We start from the raw sequence: 21,084 nt of genomic DNA, 5'->3' as shown, positions 1-21,084 counted from the left end.
GATTTAAAAATCTGTCCCGATGATTACGCTTTTCAATAGTGTCTCTATTTCACGAAGCATATAGGCATATACCGAGCACAGCAAAAATATTCAAAGCAAATACGAGTTATCTTATTTATTCCGATTTATCCTGATCTCATCACATTGAGCGATTTCAAAAAGCAATAAAACACAAGAATAAATGTGGATTTCCTCACCGCACCGCAAAAGACATCTTCCAAATCCATAAAAGCGGCCGTAGACCGATCATTGAGTTCTTCTGTGAATACAAGAACTTCACCATTTCGTCTGTTGGCTGTGATCTCAATCCTTATGATGCTCACGAACGTTTCTAATAAACAAGATAGATAACAATTGTAATACTGAAGCATCATTGTCCTCTGTGACGGGCTGGTACTGCTCATAGACGGATCCAGGGGGACCGAGGACCCCCCCCCCCCCCTATTGGCGGAGCACAAAAAAAGGGGGAAAGAAAGAAAAACGGAAAAAAAGGAAAAGAGAGAGGAGAAACAAGAAGGGGAAACAAAGGAGCAGTGAAACAAGTGAATAAAATAAGATGGGGGAAGACTTGGAAAATAATTTGAAAAAAAATTGATGTCACTATATAAAATTTTCGCGCGCGCTTCGCGCTTGCATTGCCTTTAGAAGACTCATATATCTTGCTAAATATGAAGCTTAAATTAGAAATTTTTGAAGACAATATATACATGTAATGCACGTTACAGTTAGGAAATCGAACTTTCATTTTTTTTTTAAATTGATTTTTAAAAAGTGCTCTGTAAAAATAAATATTTTTATGGTCAGAATTGTGTTGTTATGTACTTATCACGATTAAATCGAGCGCTTAGGATTTCCATTCTTCAGGTAAAAAGATGCAAATTTTCAGCTTGCGCTTTGTTTGATTGTTCAAATATGTAACGTCTACATGGCTGACTGCAAGGTCGTGAACAGATCCTTTTGGGGTGAGATCAAAACGTATATAAAAAAAATTGTGCTCGCGCTTCGCGCTCGCAGTAATTACTTCATTGGATACTCATGGTCCAGGATCACGAACATTGCCTAGAATATTGAAATTCTAGCACAAATACCCGAAAAGAAATATTTCGCGCGTCGCACTTTTTAAATAAGGCGTTTGAGATTATTATATATTTATATTAATTTTACAAAATAGAGCTTACAGGTTACTATTAGGCCGATGGGAGAATATGGCTGAAAAAAGCCCCCCCCCCCTTTCTATTGACAAGAGCTGGATCCGCCCCTGCTGCTCTTGGGTAATCAAATCAGCGTTTTCTTTCAGAAAAATGTAAAGAGTAGATAATCAGGATTCTACAAAAATGTTTTCATTAAATACTACACATACCATGGATCCCTGCACAGCTCAAGTGAAAAATCGATATAAGTTTGATGAAAATGACCAATACTTTGAGTAATTTTCTTTTCGTAAGTTTACACATGATGAGTATCATTACCTTAAAAGTTCATGCAACTTTTATTTACATTATGATAATACTAACAATAATAATAATGATAAGAGTAATATAAACATTGCTATTACATGGTCTATACAATTGTGCATTATGTACATTACTCTGACTTACATATACACTTACTCCAAAATAACTTGATTGCATTATTGATCATTGGCGGCTATATCTGAGTATACGTTTTTGCTTTTTACGGGCAAAAACACAAATAACAAGAGGAGCGCTTCTGTCAGTCTCACCTGCATCAGGCGATTTCAATAAAGCAGCAGTGCTGACTTTGGAAACTACCATAAAATAATTATACACAAAAACACAATTCATATAATGATACAATACTACGTTCATTGACAATACATGACATTTGACCTTGATCATGCGACCTAAGACTTGTCAGTGATACTTGATTACCTCTATATCCATAGTTTATTAACTATATCTATCAGCTTTGAAAGTTATGACCGCAATTTAATAATTACCTGCAAAATGGTCAAAAGTCAGTGACCTTCGACTTTTGGTCGTGCGACCTGAAACTCGCATACGATGTATAGTGATACTTGATTGCCCTTCTGTCCGAGTTTTATGAACTAGACCAAGACACTATGATGGTAACTACCCCCAACATGGCCAAATTCAATTGACCTTTGACTTTAGCCATGTGACCTGAAACTCGCACAGGATGTTTAGTGATACTTAATAACTCTTATTTCCAACTTTTATGAACTAGACCAATACACTTAACACAGTTATGATGGTAGTTCACTAATAACTCCCAACATGGCCAAAGTTCATTGACCTTAAATTACATTTGACCTTGGTCATGTGACCTGAAACTTACCCAGAATATTCAATATGTTCAATAATACTCGGGTTACTCTTACGTCTAAGTTTCATGAAACAAATCCATATATTGTTATTTTATGATGTCATTTCAAAAACTTAACCTTCGGGTAAGATTTTTTGTTGAGCTTTCTGCAAGTCTCGAAGCGGCGTCTATAGTCTCACTCTGCTATGCAGGTGAGGCAAAAATGTTATCAAAAAAAATTTTCTTAATCGATATCCCTTCTGAACATACCAGGTGAGGTGATAGTTGATGAATGAATGATAGAATCAGAAACAGGAATAGTTGTAGACCTTGTGTCTTCGGAGTAGTTGTGCTAGGTTGTAAGGTAGTTGGAACTGACGGGCCCTCTGTGGTGGTGGTTAACAACCATGCATCCCTAAACATCATCTGTGCGTTTCAGGTCACATGATCAAGACCAAAGATCTTTTAAGGTCAATGAACTTTGACCATGCGTGGGGTATTCGTTGAATTGGCGTCATTACTTAGACCATTTATATAGTATAGTTCATGAAACATGAGGGTAATCAAGTTTGAATGATTGTTTTGCATACGTCCTTAGGTCACATGATCATGGTCAAAGGCTATTTCGAGTGATTGGACATAGTATTTCATTATCTTTTCTTTTGTGAATAATCAATCATCAGCTATTTTCAAAGTATGCACTGCTGCTATATTAAATCGCATAGTGCAGGCGAGACTGCCAAAGGCATTCCACTTGTTAATTTAACGGCAGAAACATAAATACAAAATGTGTTGATATAAGTTTTCTTAATTGATTTTCCCTGCTGAACATACCTGGTGAAGAGATCGTCGTTGGATTGGTGATAGAATCAGAAACAGAAAGAGTTGTCGACCCACTATCTTCTGGAGGAGTTGTGCTTGGTTTTGTTGTAATTGTAGTTGACTGGCCCTCTGTGGTGCTGGTTGTGGAGATTATTTCTTTCAGAAAAAAAAGTAATAGACATTACATCATGAATAAGATGCAATTTTGCAACAATAATAAAGACAATAATGATAATAGTAGTGATGACGGTAATGATGATAATGATAATAATGAGAACAATATTAGTAATAATGATAATGATAACAATGATTATACTAATAACAGTGTAATGCATGTACAACATTTCTGACTATGTAGTTGCCTATTTAATGGTGCAATATATTACCCGGACTTTAACTATAATGTAACTAACATAGTGATTACCGACATCATTATGTAACCTTTTCAATTTAGAGTATTCTAAGCTAAATTCCAATAAACAAAGTGCAAAAATACATACAAATCAGACATTATCTTGCTCTGATCTTGATTAACCTTGGTCACTCTCATAATACAGGGTCACCTCTAGCGTATCATCAAGAAATACTAAAATAAAAGGCAATGAATCAGAATGTCATGCTGACGCCGATCCCTTTTTAAAGACATTTTACCTTGCCTGGAAGAAAGGTACACGTACTTATAGCCACATTCTTATTTTAGTTCAAATGAAGAAGTTAAAATCTCCTAAACTCTCCATCAAAGTGATCTCAAGATTCCAATACTACTTTTTTCTGTCAAATTACCCATTGTGCAATTGGTTCCAGTATAACCAGGTGCGCAGGTACAGTTATACATGTTGACCCCGTCTATGCAAGTCGCTCCATTTTGGCAAGGGTTCGATTCACACTCATCAATTTCTACATACGTAAAAAAAAGGAACGTAAGATCGTTAGAGTCGAACAGAACAGGAAAGCACACGAGAAGTGCAGAATATGGACAGGAAGCAGGAAAGAAAAATGAGTGAAAGAAGAAAAAAGGAAGAGAAAGATGAGTAGGGAAAGAAGATGATGAAGCAGAAGAAAAAAGCGAAAAGGCAAAATAAAAAAGAGGAATAATAAAAAGGAAGAAAAGAAGAAAAAAAAATGCCAAACACAAACGACAACAAGAAGACAAAGAAATAAGACTTAAAGAGGAAGAAGAAAGAGAAGTAGATGGAACAAGTTTAAAGTAGCAGGTAAATCGTACAGTACTCGTACAACCAGTAGTGGTAGTAGTAGTAGCAGCAGTAGTAGTGCTAGTAGTAGTAGTAGTAGTAGTAGTAGTAGTAGTAGTAGTAGTAGTAGTAAAGCAGTAGCAGTCACTAGGTAAAAGTAGTAGTAGTAGTTGTTGTTGTTGTTGTAGTAATAGTTGTAGTAGTGATAGTAGCAGTAGTAGTAGTAGTAGTAGTAGTAGTGATATCATAATTTAAGTAATGTAAGTAATGTAAGTAGAAATACATACAAGGAAAATCATTACCTGTACAAGAATCATTTCCAGTTCCAGTGAAACCATCATCACAAGTGCAATAGTAGCTACCATATGTATTTGTACAATTCCCGTTACTACACACGTCTGTTGCATTGCATTCATTGGTATCTAAGGAAAGAAAGAAAAAAAATGAGCATTTTATCTTTTTCTAATAAGATACATTTTTCAACCAATCGATTTGCAGTAAAAGTGCTTCAGAATGTCCTAAAACCGAGACAACAATAACCACTTGGTAACTCAAACAAGTTGGTTTGGAGGTTCGCTTACTGGTAATTTATCTAAACGCACAAATGGTTAAGAAAGAAGGCAAACTGTAATGTTTTTATCGCAGTGAGCTTGTTGGCATTTTCATGAAGTAGATTGCCGTATAGATACATTACTATTAATCGTTAGAACTTCATAGGATGAATTGTTCATATCGAATGTTATTACAATTTCTTTGAAAATTTCTCCTGAGAGATTGCACTTGACAGAGAAATGTGAAAAAAAACATTGACATCTAGGGGCGGATCGAAGATTTTTCAAAGGGGGAGGGGCACACATTTTTTTTCCTACGAAAATTTGACAAGCAAAAAAACAAAAGGCCCTCGCTTTCAAAGGGGGGGGTATACTTGTTATATAACGGCGGCATTTTAACATTACAAATTTTGATTGTGCGTCTCAAAAGGGGGAGGCACGGGCGGCCTTAGCCCCCCTCCCCTGGATCTGCCAGTGATGACATCCAGGCTCTTGAAAGAGAAGGAGCAACGGTAAGGTAAGGTAACGGAGCATGTTATGTAAACGAAACATACCACTGCATGTAAACCCATCTTTATCGAGCTCAAAGCCAGGATTACAAGAACACGAGTAATTTCCAGGTGAGTTGATACACGTTTGGTTGCATTCATGATCTCTGAGACACTCATTGATATCTAAAACAGAACAAAAAATAAATAATTAAAAAGGGAAGAATTTAACCATTACTTAATGAAAAGCGAATATAAGTTTGTCTACTCTTGAAAAATCTAATGGCATCATATCATGAATATTGGTTATCATAGGGCTAGAAGCATTAGATTCAGGTCAGGCGGGAGCCGCCTCCTCAGACATTAATTATATAGGATTTGCATAGCGCACGTATCCACCTTGCAAGATGCTCAAGCCACTCCCATGCTACAGCGGCTAAGCTAGACTACCGATTCTGGTGCGCACAGCTTTTAGAAGAATTTCTTCCTGCCGTTTCTTATTTTCCTCACCTGGGTCGAGTGCAAAACTGTGTGGATAAATTTTCTGTTTGAATTGGATAGCGAGAGTCAGAACCACTAGACCACGATGCGCCAACGCAATAGAGGAGTATACGGTCAGCCGCAACTTGGAAAAGACTTTACTGCAATGATGTATCGCAGTAGAATTCATTAATTATCAACCGTTTGAATAATAAGTAGCCGCAACTAACAAGCCTAGAGTGAGATTAATTGATACTTCTATGAGTATTCCACCGTTATGCACAAAGCTATTAGAATATTTTGATATCTACATTTTCGGTTTATTCTAGGGGGTATTCACGGTTTATATAATAAAGATCTATATCTGGCGACTCTTTTACCAACCTATGCAAGAAGCATCCCCGTTTCCGAGTTGGAAGCCTTCAGGACAGGTACAAAAATAGCTACCGTCTGTATTTGTACAGTTACCGTTACCACACACATCCGTAGATAGCTCACATTCATTGATATCTGTAAAAAAGGAGAAGGTGAAGTTGGTAAGTTATGATGATGATGATGATGGTGGTGATGATGATGATGTTGTTGATTGTGATGATGATGATAACGTAGATTATGATGATGATAATGGTGGTGGTGATGATGATGAAGATGGTGAAGAGGAATATGACGTGGGAGAGAAGAAGGAGAAAGGGAAGAGGATTTAAAAAAATGATGAAGAATCAAGAGGATGAAGAAAAAAATAAACATTACTATGATGATAATCTATAGCCTGGTATAATGCAACATTCATTGTGCTTAATTGGTCTATGTCTCGCTCTCCTCTATTCTGTTTATTTCCTCTAAAATCAATCAATAACAAAATTAGACATTTATACAATTAAAAAAATATACATAATCAACACCATTATTTATTGAAACATTTTAAAGCTTAAGATTTAATTTTGAAAACTTGGGCTGGAGAGTTCTGCGTCGGAAACATTCTGGGAATACCTACCCTCGGGCGTAACTAAATGGTTTGGTTCAATAAGCCGTGAACTCGGAAGAAGTTCCATGAAAATATTTTCCAGATTAGATTCGGTCAGTGACGAGTCTGGTTTTATGTCAACCCGGAAGGAAATCAGAAGAGAACTTCCTGCCAAGCTGTAGTTCCGCACAGATACAGCCTGCAACGTGTCTTCGCTTAGTTCTGATGATGTGTTGAGGTAACGCAAGACCTTAGAAGTAACAAAGAGAGAATAATTTGATTTAAGAAATATGTATCATTCTGATCTTCGAGACTTGCAGGAAGCTTTGATGGATGTATTTCACACACCAAACATGGCCAAAACAATTGCGAATAATAACTTTCTTCCAACATCTCATCATGATAATTGTTGATGAAACGAACTACAGTACTTATTCAAATCAGTTTCATATATTATTTTATTTTTAATTTTGTTTTCGGGAAACGATTAACTTGGGTCACGATGAAAGTTTGAAGGCAAATTATTATTCCTATCTTGCTTTTGATACTTTTTTCGGATGAAAATCAATGCATGAAATATATAATGCTTTAAAATAGAATGATGAACATATGAGAGAGAAAAAAGAACATTATTCCTTTTGTATTTCAATTATATTGATATTCGAATAAATGTATCATAATAACAATAATGATAAAAAATAACATTTATATTGCACAGTTAGCTTACTATTCTAATACTAAAACAAAAATGAGTATGACTGAAAATATCATGGATGGGTTTTCAACATACTAGCTTTGGGTGATTCCCATAAATGAGAAAAAAATCAACATTTTTATACACAATTTAGAAAATCAGACTGTCCCAAATATGTGCTGTCGATTCGTTACAACTTAAATTAGATTTTTTGTGTCAGTTCATTGCACTTCTCTTTGCAAAGAGAACCTGTTCAAACAAAAACCCCATTAGAAAAATCTGATGGAAGTTTGATGTTCAACTGATGAAATTAACCTATTAGGAAATTATGATTTATCATTATTAATATTATAACTATTATTTTGCACATAAACTTGATTCTTTCTGCAACGGGCCCATGGAGTGATTTACACAAAAAATTAAGTCTGATTTTGACTTTTAGCTCTCATATTCTCGCGCTGCAATTAATGCCCCTCACGTTATTGGACGCGGTGTTGCCCAATGAGATAACGCGATATATATCACGTGCGCGTAGGCAACGTGAATTTTAACCAGATTGTGTAAAATTACGTCTTTCCAAGAAACTTACATCTCGCGCCAATATCTGCTGATTTTCCAGGGAGCCAATTGTATCTGGGTAGGTAACAGCGCTTAGCCCGTTGATAAATGAAAAACGAACGTTGAGTGACAGCGTCAATGCACCTATTTCATACAATCAACAAGAATACTACAGATTCATTCATTAGTAACATTATCATTGTAATTAGTAATAGTATCATAATTGCCATTGTCATCATCATTAATATTGTTGTTTGTTTTCATTTGGCAGTTCAAGTACATACAGAATACAGAGTAACAAACAAGTTAATAAGAAGAAAGAAACACAATGTTGTATAAAGAAAGTAAGGCCAGGGTGAGAGTTGCAGACGATGCCTGTGTTAAGAAAATGTATAAAAAGTACGATTTTTTCTGTTTTAGTACCTGTAAATCATTCTTTATTATAATTTTTATTATTTAAACACGAAATGTAAAGTGAAAATTTAAAAATAATAAGAAAGTATTTTTCTTACCCAGACAAACTCCATCGACTTCTGTTGTATTTTCCTTGCAGACGCATGAAAAGTTACCGAGTATGTTAACACAATCGAATTCAGTCCTGTTGCAATTATCCATGTTAAGTTCACATTCGTTGATATCTAATTGAATATCAGAGAGTAAATTAACAACAACTCCTTGTAAAGCTTACAAACATCGCGCTGTCTGTTTTTAAATACAAACAAATAACACTCGAATGAATATGCCATCTTGCGAATAAATGATAAATTGAATATATACGTGATAGAAAAAGCAAATCTGTACAAAATAAATTCATGAATAAGTAGATTGATAGATAGATACAAAACTGAAAAGATGAATAAAATAAATGAATAGATCAATCAGTAGATAAATGAAATAAGTAGTAAATGAATTATAAAACAAACTAAATAAGATAATGAATTTTGGTACTAATTTTACCTTCACACTTATTTGGGGACATGTTTTCATATCCAGAATGACAAGTACAATTATAATCTCCTGGTAGGTTGTTACACGTGGATATGTCAGGTGGACACTCGTCTACACCAGCATTGCATTCATCAAAATCTGAAAATACATAGCATGAAAGTGGAATTCAATCCTTTATAGATGTATTTTGGTTCAGTGGAAATATGTTACTAGTAAAATGAAGAATTCAAAATTCAGGTGCCCACTTCATAAGACCTGCTATAACAGCAAATTCTCATTAAAAGTGTAAATATACTGAAAACATTTGACTTTCTTGGCTGTGGTAATCTTGTTCTGTATAGTGCGCATTTGTTATTAAAACAGGTCTTTATGAACCAGAACTGAGAACTAATCTAGTGCACATCCTGGACTCTTGTTATTCTGTTCCTTCCTATACTGTACTTAGCTTATCATCGTAATCAAACTAGCCGATAATGATATAATATGTACCTTATTTAATATGTGGAATCCTAATTTATCAGTAAAATCTATGAGTTCTTGCAACTTTTTAGTGATCCTTTCACCATTCTCGTAAATATTGTAACTTACGTTATCGTATAGCCTATTAAAATAATCACATTTCATGATCTGCATGTTTTCATGAAGATGGTGGTAAATGAAGTTTCAATTTCAATTTTAAAGATCAAATATTTGCTCTATAATTTTGCAATAAGGAATTACCTAAAAAACATATTCAATAATCACTGTTTCGCGTTTTAATATCAAAATAATTATCACAAACTGCTAAAATTCAAGGTCAAGTCCACCTCAGAAAAATATTGATTTGAATCAATAGAGAAAAATCAGACAATCACAATGCTGAAAATTTCATCAAAATCGGATGTAAAATAAGAAAGTTATGACGTTTCAAAGTTTCGCTTATTTTTAACAGAATAGTTATATGAACGAGCCAGTTACATCCAAATGAGAGAGTCGATATTTCATATAATAAAATACAAAAGAAATAGTGAGTGATGTCATCAACTCTCTCATTTGGATGTAACTGGCTCGTTCATATAACTATTTTGTTGAAAATAAGCGAAAGTTCAAAATTTCATAACTTTCTTATTTTATATTCGATTTTGATGAAATCTTCAGTGTTATGCTTGTTGAATTTTTCTCTTTTTATTCAAATCAAGTTTTTGTTGGGGTGGACTTGTCCTTTAAGATATAAGCCTACAGTGATGCCACAGTCAACACAATAACATTAAAACCAAATTGATCAATGGGTGTCATTGGAAAGGGTGTGATACTTTTTATAGACCCGTAGTAAGATAAATCGTTGTGACTGCCACATGATCAAACGTTTTACCTGTACACGATCCATTTATGAGTTCAAAGCCTGACGCGCAAGTACAGTTTTCAGATCCCGTGGAATTCATTAGTTCCTCAGTACAGAATATCTCTAAAGAAATAAAGTATTAAAAATACTGTCACGGTAAGGGCATCATTGTCAATTATTGTCGTAATTGTAATCATTTCAATATTAATTTCACTATCAATCTCATGATTATTAATATTTACTATTATAATTACCATTATTAGTATTGTTATATCATCATTAGAATAATCCGATATGTAACATATATTCTTTTGTCGTTTACTAATCATAGTAACTTATACTACGTCGACTATTGTACTATAAATTCTACTACTACTACTACTACTACTTCTTCTTCTTCTTCTACTTCTACTACTACTACTACTACTACTACTACTACTACTACTACTACTACTACTACTACTACTACTACCATGACTACTACTACTACAACTACTATGACTACTTCGACTAATACTGTTACTACTAACCGCAACTTCTTCTACTACTACTACTACTACTACTACTACTACTACTACTACTACTACTACTACTACTACTACTATTACTACTACTACTACTACTTCTACTACTACTACCACCACCACCACGATTACTACTAATACTACGACTACTATTGTACTATCTATTGCAACTACAACGACGGCAAAGACGATTTGTTTTTCTTTTAGTTTCTGTTTGCTAATATATATATATATATATATACATATATTTCATTTTGGAGTGGCCTTTCCTTCTATTCTATACTTCCCACATTTTTAAAGCTTTGTTAGTCAATTTCAATGTCATACAGTTAAAATAACAAAAAAAAACGCAAATGGACATTTTCATTCCACACTGTCATGCACTACACCCACACTCGCAAATTTGTGTGCATGCACTCACTCACACACACAAATCTACCCACCAATCAACTGACCCACACACACCTACGTACCAAAACACACGCACACACACTCTATTCTACCCAATTCACACCAGGTTTATGCCTACAGACTCACATACATTGACTTACCAATACACGAACGTTGATCAAGGCCAAGCCTATAGCCTGGTTTACAAGAGCATGTGTACGAACCCAAATCATTTTCACAAGTCTGGTCACAGTCGTTGGTGTCATTTTCAGCACATTCGTTGATGTCTAAACAAATGAAGATGGAAAGTTTGAGGAAATATTATTACTGTATACAATTGTAAAACATTTTTGGACAAAGGAAATTAATTATACATTACGCATGGCGAGAGCTAAATGTTTATCAATTTAAAAAAAATTGCAATATGGGCTGTGTACTTATTCATCACGCATTTGTGATTTTATCACGAGTATCGATTCACATGGAAATACTGGAAAACACAAATAGCACATCGTTTTATGAAGTAAATTTGAAGTAAAACTTTGGGGAAAAAACGACATTCTGACCACTTTGACATCACCGATGTAGGCATTTGTAAGTCAACGTCCATGCAATGATTACATTGCGCTACAACTGTTTAAAAACTAATGAATCTTAAAAAAGATAATCCAATATTATTCAAACTTCACCTATCTGTCTCTGTATTTTTCTCCATTTTCAACTAAAAACAACTTTTCCCTTATAGGTTGGGTTTTCCTATAACTCACCGAAGCAGATACTCCCGTTGCCTGTCAGCTGAAGCGGGCATGACCCGCATCTGAATTCTTCCTCTGAGGACGGGGGCTCATCGTAGCAGATAACCCCCTCATAACAAGACCCGCTGTCCTCACATGCATCGTAGTCTACGTCACAGTGGTCACCTGACCACCCATTAGTGCAGTTGCACGTGACCACCTGTAATGTCATTACATTTATGTTTAAAAAAAGAAACCCCGCTCATTTATATGCTCTTTTAATGTAAATGCTTTGAGTGAACTTATTTCATGACAAATTGGTGAAAAAGTGTCAACTATGTGTGTTTAATGAATAGTTAACGATTGTTCAAGAATATCATACATGCAAATGAAATACGTATTTTACTGTGAATGGTAATGAAAAAAAAATGGACAACTCGACTTGTTCTAGTTTAGAAGACAAAATTACGATTTTTGGAACTCGGCTGGTTGACTTCTTTAGGACAAGGCAAGACGACAAGCTTTCAAAGACAGCTTGTTTGGGAGAAGTGTATATGAATATAGAGAGTAATTGTTCTTTAACCGTGGAAAATGGTCCTTAACAAGTCTGCTTTCAGAGTTCCAACAACTATTCTTTTCGTCACTTTACTCGTCTTCTCATCGTATTATCTCGTCATCTGGAATGCACTAAAAGTCTTCAGTACCCATATCACTTGTTCAGCGTTAGCAGATCAGTACCGATCGCAAAAAAAAACGTTGATGGCGCTAACGACAGAAAATGCGCTAACAGAGGCTCTGTTACAACTGGCAATACCTGATGTCACAGGAATGCGTTATTTAAGACTTGTGTCAATACTACGAATCGAAAGATGAGACTGGGCCTACTGTTCGTGTTCAGTTAACATTTCCTGTGCCCCCCCCCCCCCCCGCTCAGCCATCTATGAATATACTTACAGCAAAGCCATTGGCATTGAGGTCCTGTCCCTCGGCCTGGCTCTCGAAGTCGCATTGGCCATCGTTCTCGCATTGACAGATGAGGACCTTGTAGGAGAGGGAAGTCTCTGCACCTCGGTTGTCCATGGCGATGATCTCAATGGAGGAGACGTTCAGATTAGTGGGTGTCCAGGTGAATATGCCATCTATGGAAGTGGTAAAAAGAAGGGGTAGGGAAGCAAGTGAGAGATAAGGGGAGATATGGGATGAGAGAAAGTGTTAAGTAAAGAGGAAACAGCAGCGAAACGGAGTCAGAGAGGGACGACCAAAAAGAGAGAGGGTAGGAGAGAGCGACTCGATATAGAAAAGGGTGAGCCATAACGGCAAGATGGAGATGACAGATACAAAAAGGAAGACAAAAGAGAGATGGAGAGAGAGAAGGTCGAAAGATATCGAAAAGAAGGGGGTAAAAATAAAGAGAGACAGAATAGGGAAGAGAGAGAGAAATGATAGAGCATGCGTAATAATTTCATCTTCACTTTACTCATGTAACTATAACATATCTTTTAATCTGTCATTAAAACTCTAAACCATTATCCAGGCGATAGAAGGAATGTAAGAAACAATAAAACTCACACACGTATTCACACGTGTGAAAATCTCACCTGCGCTGATATTGGCGCCATCCGGAGTTGTATCGTTGAAAGTAAAGTATACGTCATCATCATCGTTAGGGTCATGTGCAGTAATCTCTAAGGTAACATTCACGCCCACTTGAACAAAGAGAACGTCATCCTCCTGTAGTGCATCTGTTTCCGTAGGTTCTGTGACGCTTGTTATGTTCGGAGGGAAATTATCTATAAAGTTACAAAAAAGAAAAATGCAATTGTTCAGTTTATTATAATCTACAATGTTACTCAAATTCGCATTAAAAATATTTCGATTCCGTTTTAAGAAATACCAAGTCATGTAATCATAATGTCATGTCTCAATATATTCCAAGGCTATCGGTATTAGTTGCTGTTATTTATTTCCCAAAGATGAAAATTTATATAAAATTACAAATTAAAAGTATGCATGGAATTAGGAAAATTACGGCTAATTGCCCATTTTCAGTGGCAACTATGATGTCTTTGTGGTTTTCTAAGGTGTCAGTTAAATGTGAAACAATCAATATAACGAAATCATAAAAAATAATGTAATAGATTTAACAAATTACAAAAGCAATGTTAGAAAAAACACGAATGAAAGATAATATTCATTATTGGGGGTTAATGAAAGCGATGACAAACCTCACCAAGGTTTAGGAGTTCGTTGTCAAGTTGGTTCCCGGTGTCCATCGTCTGCATTCCCAATTCGGGGTTGACGGCGAGGAAGTCGAAGAGGCACGCTTCGTCATCCCCGCAAGTCTCCCGGGCCTCATTGGTCCTGTCTGGGTCGAGGGCGAGCAGGGCGTCTAAGAATATTGGTGTGTAGTTACTTGGGTTATAGTAACTCCAGTCCCTATCACCGTATTCAAACAATGACTCGTTCTCCGTTATCATCCCTTTAGGAGTAGAGAAAGAACTCTGTTCAGTGTTATATCTGTTTCGATTCTTGAAAGGCTATCATTGGCATTAGGTCTTCCATTTTCCTCAAGTCAAATTCATCCAATCCAATTTACTTACACAATAAATCCTCCCACACTGTTAAAAAACCCTGATTTTACAGAAAAATAAAAGAAGATTTTGCAGAAAGCAATACCAGAATCATTCTTTAAATTCATGAAACAGGAATTTTTCTGCAATTTAACAGAACAGGTCTGTTAGAAAAAGGGGAAAAGAGTGTTTTATTTAAGGAAATTTGTAAGATTACACACACCAAATACCAATTTCCTGTAAGATTACAGGTGTTTTCGAGACTCTGCTGCAGGAACTTCTTTTAGCTTAAGGATAAATTTTCTAACAGTGCAATCCGCTTTCTCGTATACTATATCTTAAGCAACTTTTGAAACTTCTGCAATTACTTATATTTGAAAAAAATATGTTGATTCATATCAACCTCAACGTGTACATTTTTCATGCTTGTATATTTGTATAATACTATTTTGATACTGTTATGTTTTATATTGTTTTTATGCAAAAGTTTTGTGCAATTCAGCACTTGCTGCGAACAGTCTTGAAATTAAATGCCATTATTATTATATCTTACCATCATCATCGTCGTCATCATTATCTCCATCATTAATCACGGAATCAATAATCATTTCCATGCATCATGATTATCATCGTCATCGTCAATATAATCACCATTAGCAATATCATTTTTATTATCGTCTTCAACATCGTCATCATCCTTACCATCCTCATCCTCATTAAAAATATTATCATCATCTTAATCATTATCGCCATGATTATCATCTTCATCAACAATAATCATTAACATCATCATCTGCTTGACGAATAAATATACGTGTGGCAATAAAACCTGATAACTTACATGATTGTCCAAATTGGTATATTTCTTCTTCTGTTAGATTTCTCCCGGGCTGATCGGTAAGTAACGTTCCATTCCGTAAAAGAAAATCATCTGTTTTATCCCCATTGACATTACCTGAGAAAATGTACGTAAAGTTGGGTAAAAAGAAAAGAATATATCAGCTCCAAATTTGTTTGTGCTCGACAAAACCTTTGGGGAAAAATCCGCGTCATCATTCATTAAAACAAATTTGCAAATGACCGTTGCCTTCACTTGGCCATGGCAGTCAAACAAATCTCCGCGGTCTTGTCCCTTCCGTTTTCTCCAATTAGAGCCTTCTCTAAATTCCTTCAGTGAATATATGAATGATACGATTACACTGGATTAAGGGGACTCTTGTCTCCGTTACACCATGGCCTGGCCTTCGATCGAGAAAGGGCCGCGAGAGCCGAGGTCAGATAAAACATGTTATTCATGACTTCAGGAGATGAATAACAAAGCATGTTATTCATCTTCTCGCATGAACAGTTTGTTACAGAAGAGGAGAAACAATGCGTTGTCCGGACCCCAAACCCGAATCAAGTGGCAAGAAAAACCCGTAAGATCCATAGAGCAATTTCAATGCACAAAGCATCACCAGAAGAAGAAAACTCTATTACCAAAACTTTTTGGAATTCTCAAAACACTGCTGTGTGGATACCATTGACGATGCAAAAAGCCATTGCCGCATTCTTTCGTTTGAAAAAAAATATGTCGATCCCCATGCACGTTGGCCTACTACAAAGCCGCTCGAACGTACATCATCTTCATGGTTCCTGTATGTCCCTGTCCCCGAGACGACTTTTCCGACCTCCTATCTTTCAAATTAAAAGGTTTAAAGGGTGTCTTATAATGTATCAAAAAAACAAAACATTTTGGCCCTTAGCCCAGATGGATCATGAATGGGATTCTGCAAAAATTGAAATTGACTGGGTGGGGGCAAAACCCTCGCTTCTGATTCAGATCCATCCGACGACATCGGTAATTTTGGCCCGATCACTTTGGCATCATGCAGAAACTACACATACATAATCGCACAGAGATTTTGACGAGTTCTAACGTTCTACCGGAAAGACTGGGGATTCGACTCGAAAGGCACTTCTAAATGGAATAAGCGGCTTTATTGAACCCCGTGCAGATACCGTTCGACTTCTGCGGAACACCATGTTCGTTTGAAACAGGTAAACTGGGCTTGTTGTTATGATTCATCCCCATTTTTTTTATTAATTAAGGTAATTATAATTATAATTAGAAACTGATAAAATTAAACAAGTTGAGCGCTTCTGCTCTGGCAGTCTCACATGCATCACGCGATTCAATATAGCAGCATTGCTGACTTCAAAAACTACTATAAAATTATTATTCACAAAAAGACCATTCATATAATACTACGTTCCTTGACAATAAATGACATTTGACCTTGATCATACGACGTAAGACTTGTCAGTGATACTTGATTAACCCTATATCCACATTTTATAAACTATATCTATACACTTTTAAAGTAAGTGTTATGACAGCAATATAACAATTACCTCCGAAATGGCCAAAGTGCAATGACCCAAAACGGCCTTTGAATTTGGTCATGTGACCTGAAACTCTCACAGGATGTTTTGTGATACTTGATTACTCTTATGTCCAATTTTTATGAGCTAGATATATTTAAAGAGTTATGATTGTAATACAAAAAATACCCACAACGTGGCCAAAGTTCATTGACCTTATCTGAGCTTTGACCTTGGTCATGTGACCTGAAACTCGCACAGGATGTTCAGTGATACTTGATTACTCTAATTTCCAAGTTTCATGAATCACATCCTTAAATTGTCAAAGTGATGATGGTAATGCAACAGATACCTGAGATATGGCCAAAGTTCATCGACCTTTTACCTTGGTCATGTGACTTAAAATTGGCACAGGATGTTCAGTGATACTTGATCAAACTTTTGTCCAAGTGTCATGAATCAGATTCATAAACTCTCAAAGTTATGATGGTAATTCAACAGATACCCCCGATTTAGCCAAAGTTCATTGACCCTAAATGACCTTTTACCTTAGCCATGTTACCTGAAACTCAGACAAGATGTTTAGTAATACTTGCTTAACCCTATGGCCAAGTTTCATGAACTAGATCGCTGTCATTTCAAAAACTTAACCTTTGGTTAAGGTTTGGTGTTGACGCCGCCGCCACCGTCGGAAAAGCGACGCCTGTAGTCTCACTCTGCTACATAGGCGAGACAAAAAATATTGAGAGAAAGTGGAAAATAATTAGTTTGTCTTAATTATGTTGGTGTCGAACTGTTGTTGTTTCTTACATCTCACATCGTTATGGTAATTACGTGAATTAGGGTTAAAACTATCGCTGACGAATGGGTCAGTGTAGATCGCTTACCAAGCAGGCCCCTCCCTGTTGCGTTTTCAGAATACTCGGGCGGAACCATGACGCCAATATCCAAGATCCCATTCTTATAGGTCACTGTAAAGGACGTGCTCGAATAGCCTTCTGGTTGAAAGAGAGCGGTGACCTTGATCTCATCCTCGGATTCGGTCTCATTATCCGAGGATAAGATGAAAGTCGGATCCTGTGAGTCATATCCATCTAGGTATGAACATAGAGAGATTGATAATTTGGCATTTGTAGTCGGGTGCATATCTACTCTTGGGGCATTCTGATTATTTTCAATAATAATTTTGAGATGTATCATTTAAATTATTTTGTATCTGTTAAACGCTTTGATCAGCTCTAATACTTATTACATTTCGTAACACCAGCTTAGCCACCATCCGCATATCACCATCATAATCACCAACACGATCATCAGCACTTAAAGTACCACTACCACGGCCATCAATATCGTCATCATCAACGTCACTGTTATGTCGTTAGAATTGTCTCAGCCTTTCAATCAGATGTTTTCAAAGCTCCTATCAAAAGAATGCAGTTGTTGTTATGATGCATGGGCGGTAATCCCAGGGGGACAGGGGGACGTGTCCCCCCCTATTCAAAAGAGTAGGGGGGGACACAATATCAAATGTCCCCCCTACTATTTTGGGTCTTTGGTGATGCTGAGTAATTTATCACTCAAACTGTGAATAAAACGTGCGTTTTCGGACGAGATGACTTTTTTTTTTTTTGGCTTGTCAAATATATTTTCGTAGAAATGACCTTAAATTTTAGGTAATAGCCTTTTTTTTTGCTTGTCAAATTTGCCAGACCGTTGTCCCCCCTACCTTCGGAGAATTCCTCCCCTGTTAAGATGTACAGTATGAATTCATATTCGATTCAAACAATTAGGAAAGCTCCCATGTTAATGGAGCGACCATTTATTGCATGGTAAGACATCATTATCAATTTCAGGCTCGTCATTAGCATTCACCTTACCAGAATTATCACCACCACAACCACCACCACCATTATCCTCTTAATCAAACTTCAATAAATACATTAGGAAATCTGTGGAGGAACTAGACTGTCATATGTACATGATGTCATTATCACCACGATCATCGTCATCTCAATCATTATCATGTCATCATTATCATCATCTTCATTATTCGATGCTTACCGCTTAGGAAATCTGTCATATTAATGGAGGAACCATTAACAAGAATACTCATTTCTGTCCTGTTGTCGTTCAGCTGGAATTCAACCTGGTCAATATTAATGATAAGAGTGTGACTACAAATCCACATTACACAGTACTCAAGACGCATTGAAATAAAAAAGAATGCAAAGTTAACTTGTACAGTCAAACGTATAAATCAACTGTATAATAAAAAATTATAGAGCCGGACTTTTTCTAGCATGGTATTGGGCTTTTTCCTCGCTTTAAACTTTAATAAGGAATCAATAACAATCCTCACATTTATTTTATGTGCCACTGACAATGTGAAAGTGGGCTACATCAAATTCATCCTTGACTTCTCACATTTGTTCTCGTATTGAATAAACTGTATGAAATGAATTCCGCATTCCACCTACCTTTGTGACATCTTGTGTAGCAGCGAACCCTATGAAGACCGTTCCGTGCTCAACGGGTTCACTGTTGTTAAAAGCCTTGCCAGTTCTTGATTGTAAAAGGAATGGATCCCCGTGACTGTAAGACATCGTAATGTATTCACCAAGGCCGTTGAATGTGTATTTCCTCCCATCCAGAGTATTGATATGCGGGTCACCCCAAAACCATCCTATAAAATTTACCAAGAAATCGGGGAAAAATGCAAAATTATTCAATGTTTAATAATCACCATTATTTACAAAGCTTTCAGTCACAAAACGTATCCAATGACATAGAGGCTTGAAGCCACTTGAGTGACTGTTACTTGGGTTCATCATTCGTTATCAAGTCTGTCAAATGAATGTCACAAATCTAATGCTGTCTGCTTCTATGGAGACATCACTGAGGACCAATTCGTAATTTGGAAAACCAGCGTAAAGCTAATGAACTCATTTAATCTGATTAGTTAATAGTTAATTCATTATAGAAATTAAGCATTTTTTTCTGTAACAAGTATCCATATTTTTTTCCTTACTGCCAAATTTTCATGATCGTAAATGAAAATAAAAATGTTGTATGCGATATTTTCCCTTAGCTTTACAATAGTTTAAGTCATGCAAAGGTCTTGGTTAATATTTCTGCATATAATTTTGTAAGATTTATGTACATTATGGTATCTTTTGCTTTCATTGCATTTTTTTTATTTTGATGCTGCCCAAGGAGTGAAGAAGATGCATACACGATCCCTATTTGCGGGCAAGCGGCAAGTAAGAATCCGATGACAGGAAAATGATATTTTTATACGGTTCTCTTGGAGACGTCGTTCCTATGTATTACGTGTTTTGTGAAAGCGGATTAAAATAATAATGGAGATGATACAATAGTAAGATTTATGATTTATTATTTTTTCAGTTCGGTGACATATACATACCCCACCATGGTCGCCTATATCCAAAGCAGTGAGCCCGTGGACGACGTCGCTCGTAAAGCCTACAGAAGTTTCCACCAGCAAGTCCACAGCAGTAGAACCGTGGTAAGACATCTCTCTCTATATAAAATGGCAATTACATCATAATTAACTACTGAATAGGATCATGGAGCTATTACAGCGCTTTGTAACCGAAAGGAAAAGGCGCTATATCAAATGACTTTTGGATTGGATTGGACAGAGAAGCTCTATGATAGGATACATTGATGGAGAGGAAATGAATGCACGGAATTAAGCTGAATTGAAGATGACCTCGTATAAAAAATCAATTATATATATATATAATATATATATATATATATATATATATATATATATATATTACCACCCCCCCCCTCCCTCCCTGAATCACCACACGTCGACTTAATTGAGAACCATGGCGCAGTGACACTGTTCAAGAGATTCACCGAAAGTATTTGTGACGGCAATGCTACAACCCCGTGAAAAATGAAAGATTCCAAACCCACCTATGGCATGCCATAGCTTCTGACGGTCTGGAGCGAGTTCCGCCGATGAAACTACCTCTTCATGGTCATGGTACATAATAATAATAATATACAGAATTTAGAAGGCGTTGATTAGTTGCCTACATGTAATTCATGGCGCACTTTATATCATTATCTCGACATTTGCTCCAGCTGCTAAGAGCGTTTCGTGCATAAGGAATTAATCCTGCAGGGCACCCATTTGTCTCACTTGTCAGCTCAATGCGGATC

At 36.2% G+C, this 21,084-nt stretch overlaps 1 protein-coding gene across 1 annotated transcript in view; it reads right to left on the bottom strand.

Moving 5' to 3' along the window:
* The window catches only part of LOC121421711, a 28,944-nt gene that overhangs the window by 7,543 nt on the left and 317 nt on the right, over positions 1-21,084 (bottom strand). Inside the window, exons 2-22 of the mRNA XM_041616494.1 lie at positions 20,312-20,428; positions 19,365-19,570; positions 18,949-19,033; positions 17,775-17,981; positions 15,365-15,478; positions 14,184-14,432; positions 13,552-13,743; positions 12,908-13,092; positions 11,987-12,173; positions 11,381-11,506; positions 10,336-10,428; positions 8,994-9,122; positions 8,549-8,674; positions 8,068-8,180; positions 6,815-7,034; positions 6,205-6,330; positions 5,407-5,526; positions 4,604-4,723; positions 3,892-4,005; positions 3,121-3,264; positions 198-331 (exon numbers count right to left, since the gene is read on the bottom strand). Coding sequence (XP_041472428.1) covers positions 198-331; positions 3,121-3,264; positions 3,892-4,005; positions 4,604-4,723; positions 5,407-5,526; positions 6,205-6,330; positions 6,815-7,034; positions 8,068-8,180; positions 8,549-8,674; positions 8,994-9,122; positions 10,336-10,428; positions 11,381-11,506; positions 11,987-12,173; positions 12,908-13,092; positions 13,552-13,743; positions 14,184-14,432; positions 15,365-15,478; positions 17,775-17,981; positions 18,949-19,033; positions 19,365-19,570; positions 20,312-20,428 — 3,107 coding nt within the window. The remainder of the gene's footprint in view (positions 1-197; positions 332-3,120; positions 3,265-3,891; positions 4,006-4,603; positions 4,724-5,406; positions 5,527-6,204; positions 6,331-6,814; positions 7,035-8,067; positions 8,181-8,548; positions 8,675-8,993; positions 9,123-10,335; positions 10,429-11,380; positions 11,507-11,986; positions 12,174-12,907; positions 13,093-13,551; positions 13,744-14,183; positions 14,433-15,364; positions 15,479-17,774; positions 17,982-18,948; positions 19,034-19,364; positions 19,571-20,311; positions 20,429-21,084) is intronic.

Source organism: Lytechinus variegatus, chromosome 9 (assembly GCF_018143015.1).
Source record: "Lytechinus variegatus isolate NC3 chromosome 9, Lvar_3.0, whole genome shotgun sequence".
NCBI classification, from domain to species: Eukaryota; Metazoa; Echinodermata; class Echinoidea; order Temnopleuroida; family Toxopneustidae; genus Lytechinus; species Lytechinus variegatus.
Note: the sequence above shows the minus strand (reverse complement) of the source record. Positions and strands in the feature narration are given on the sequence as shown.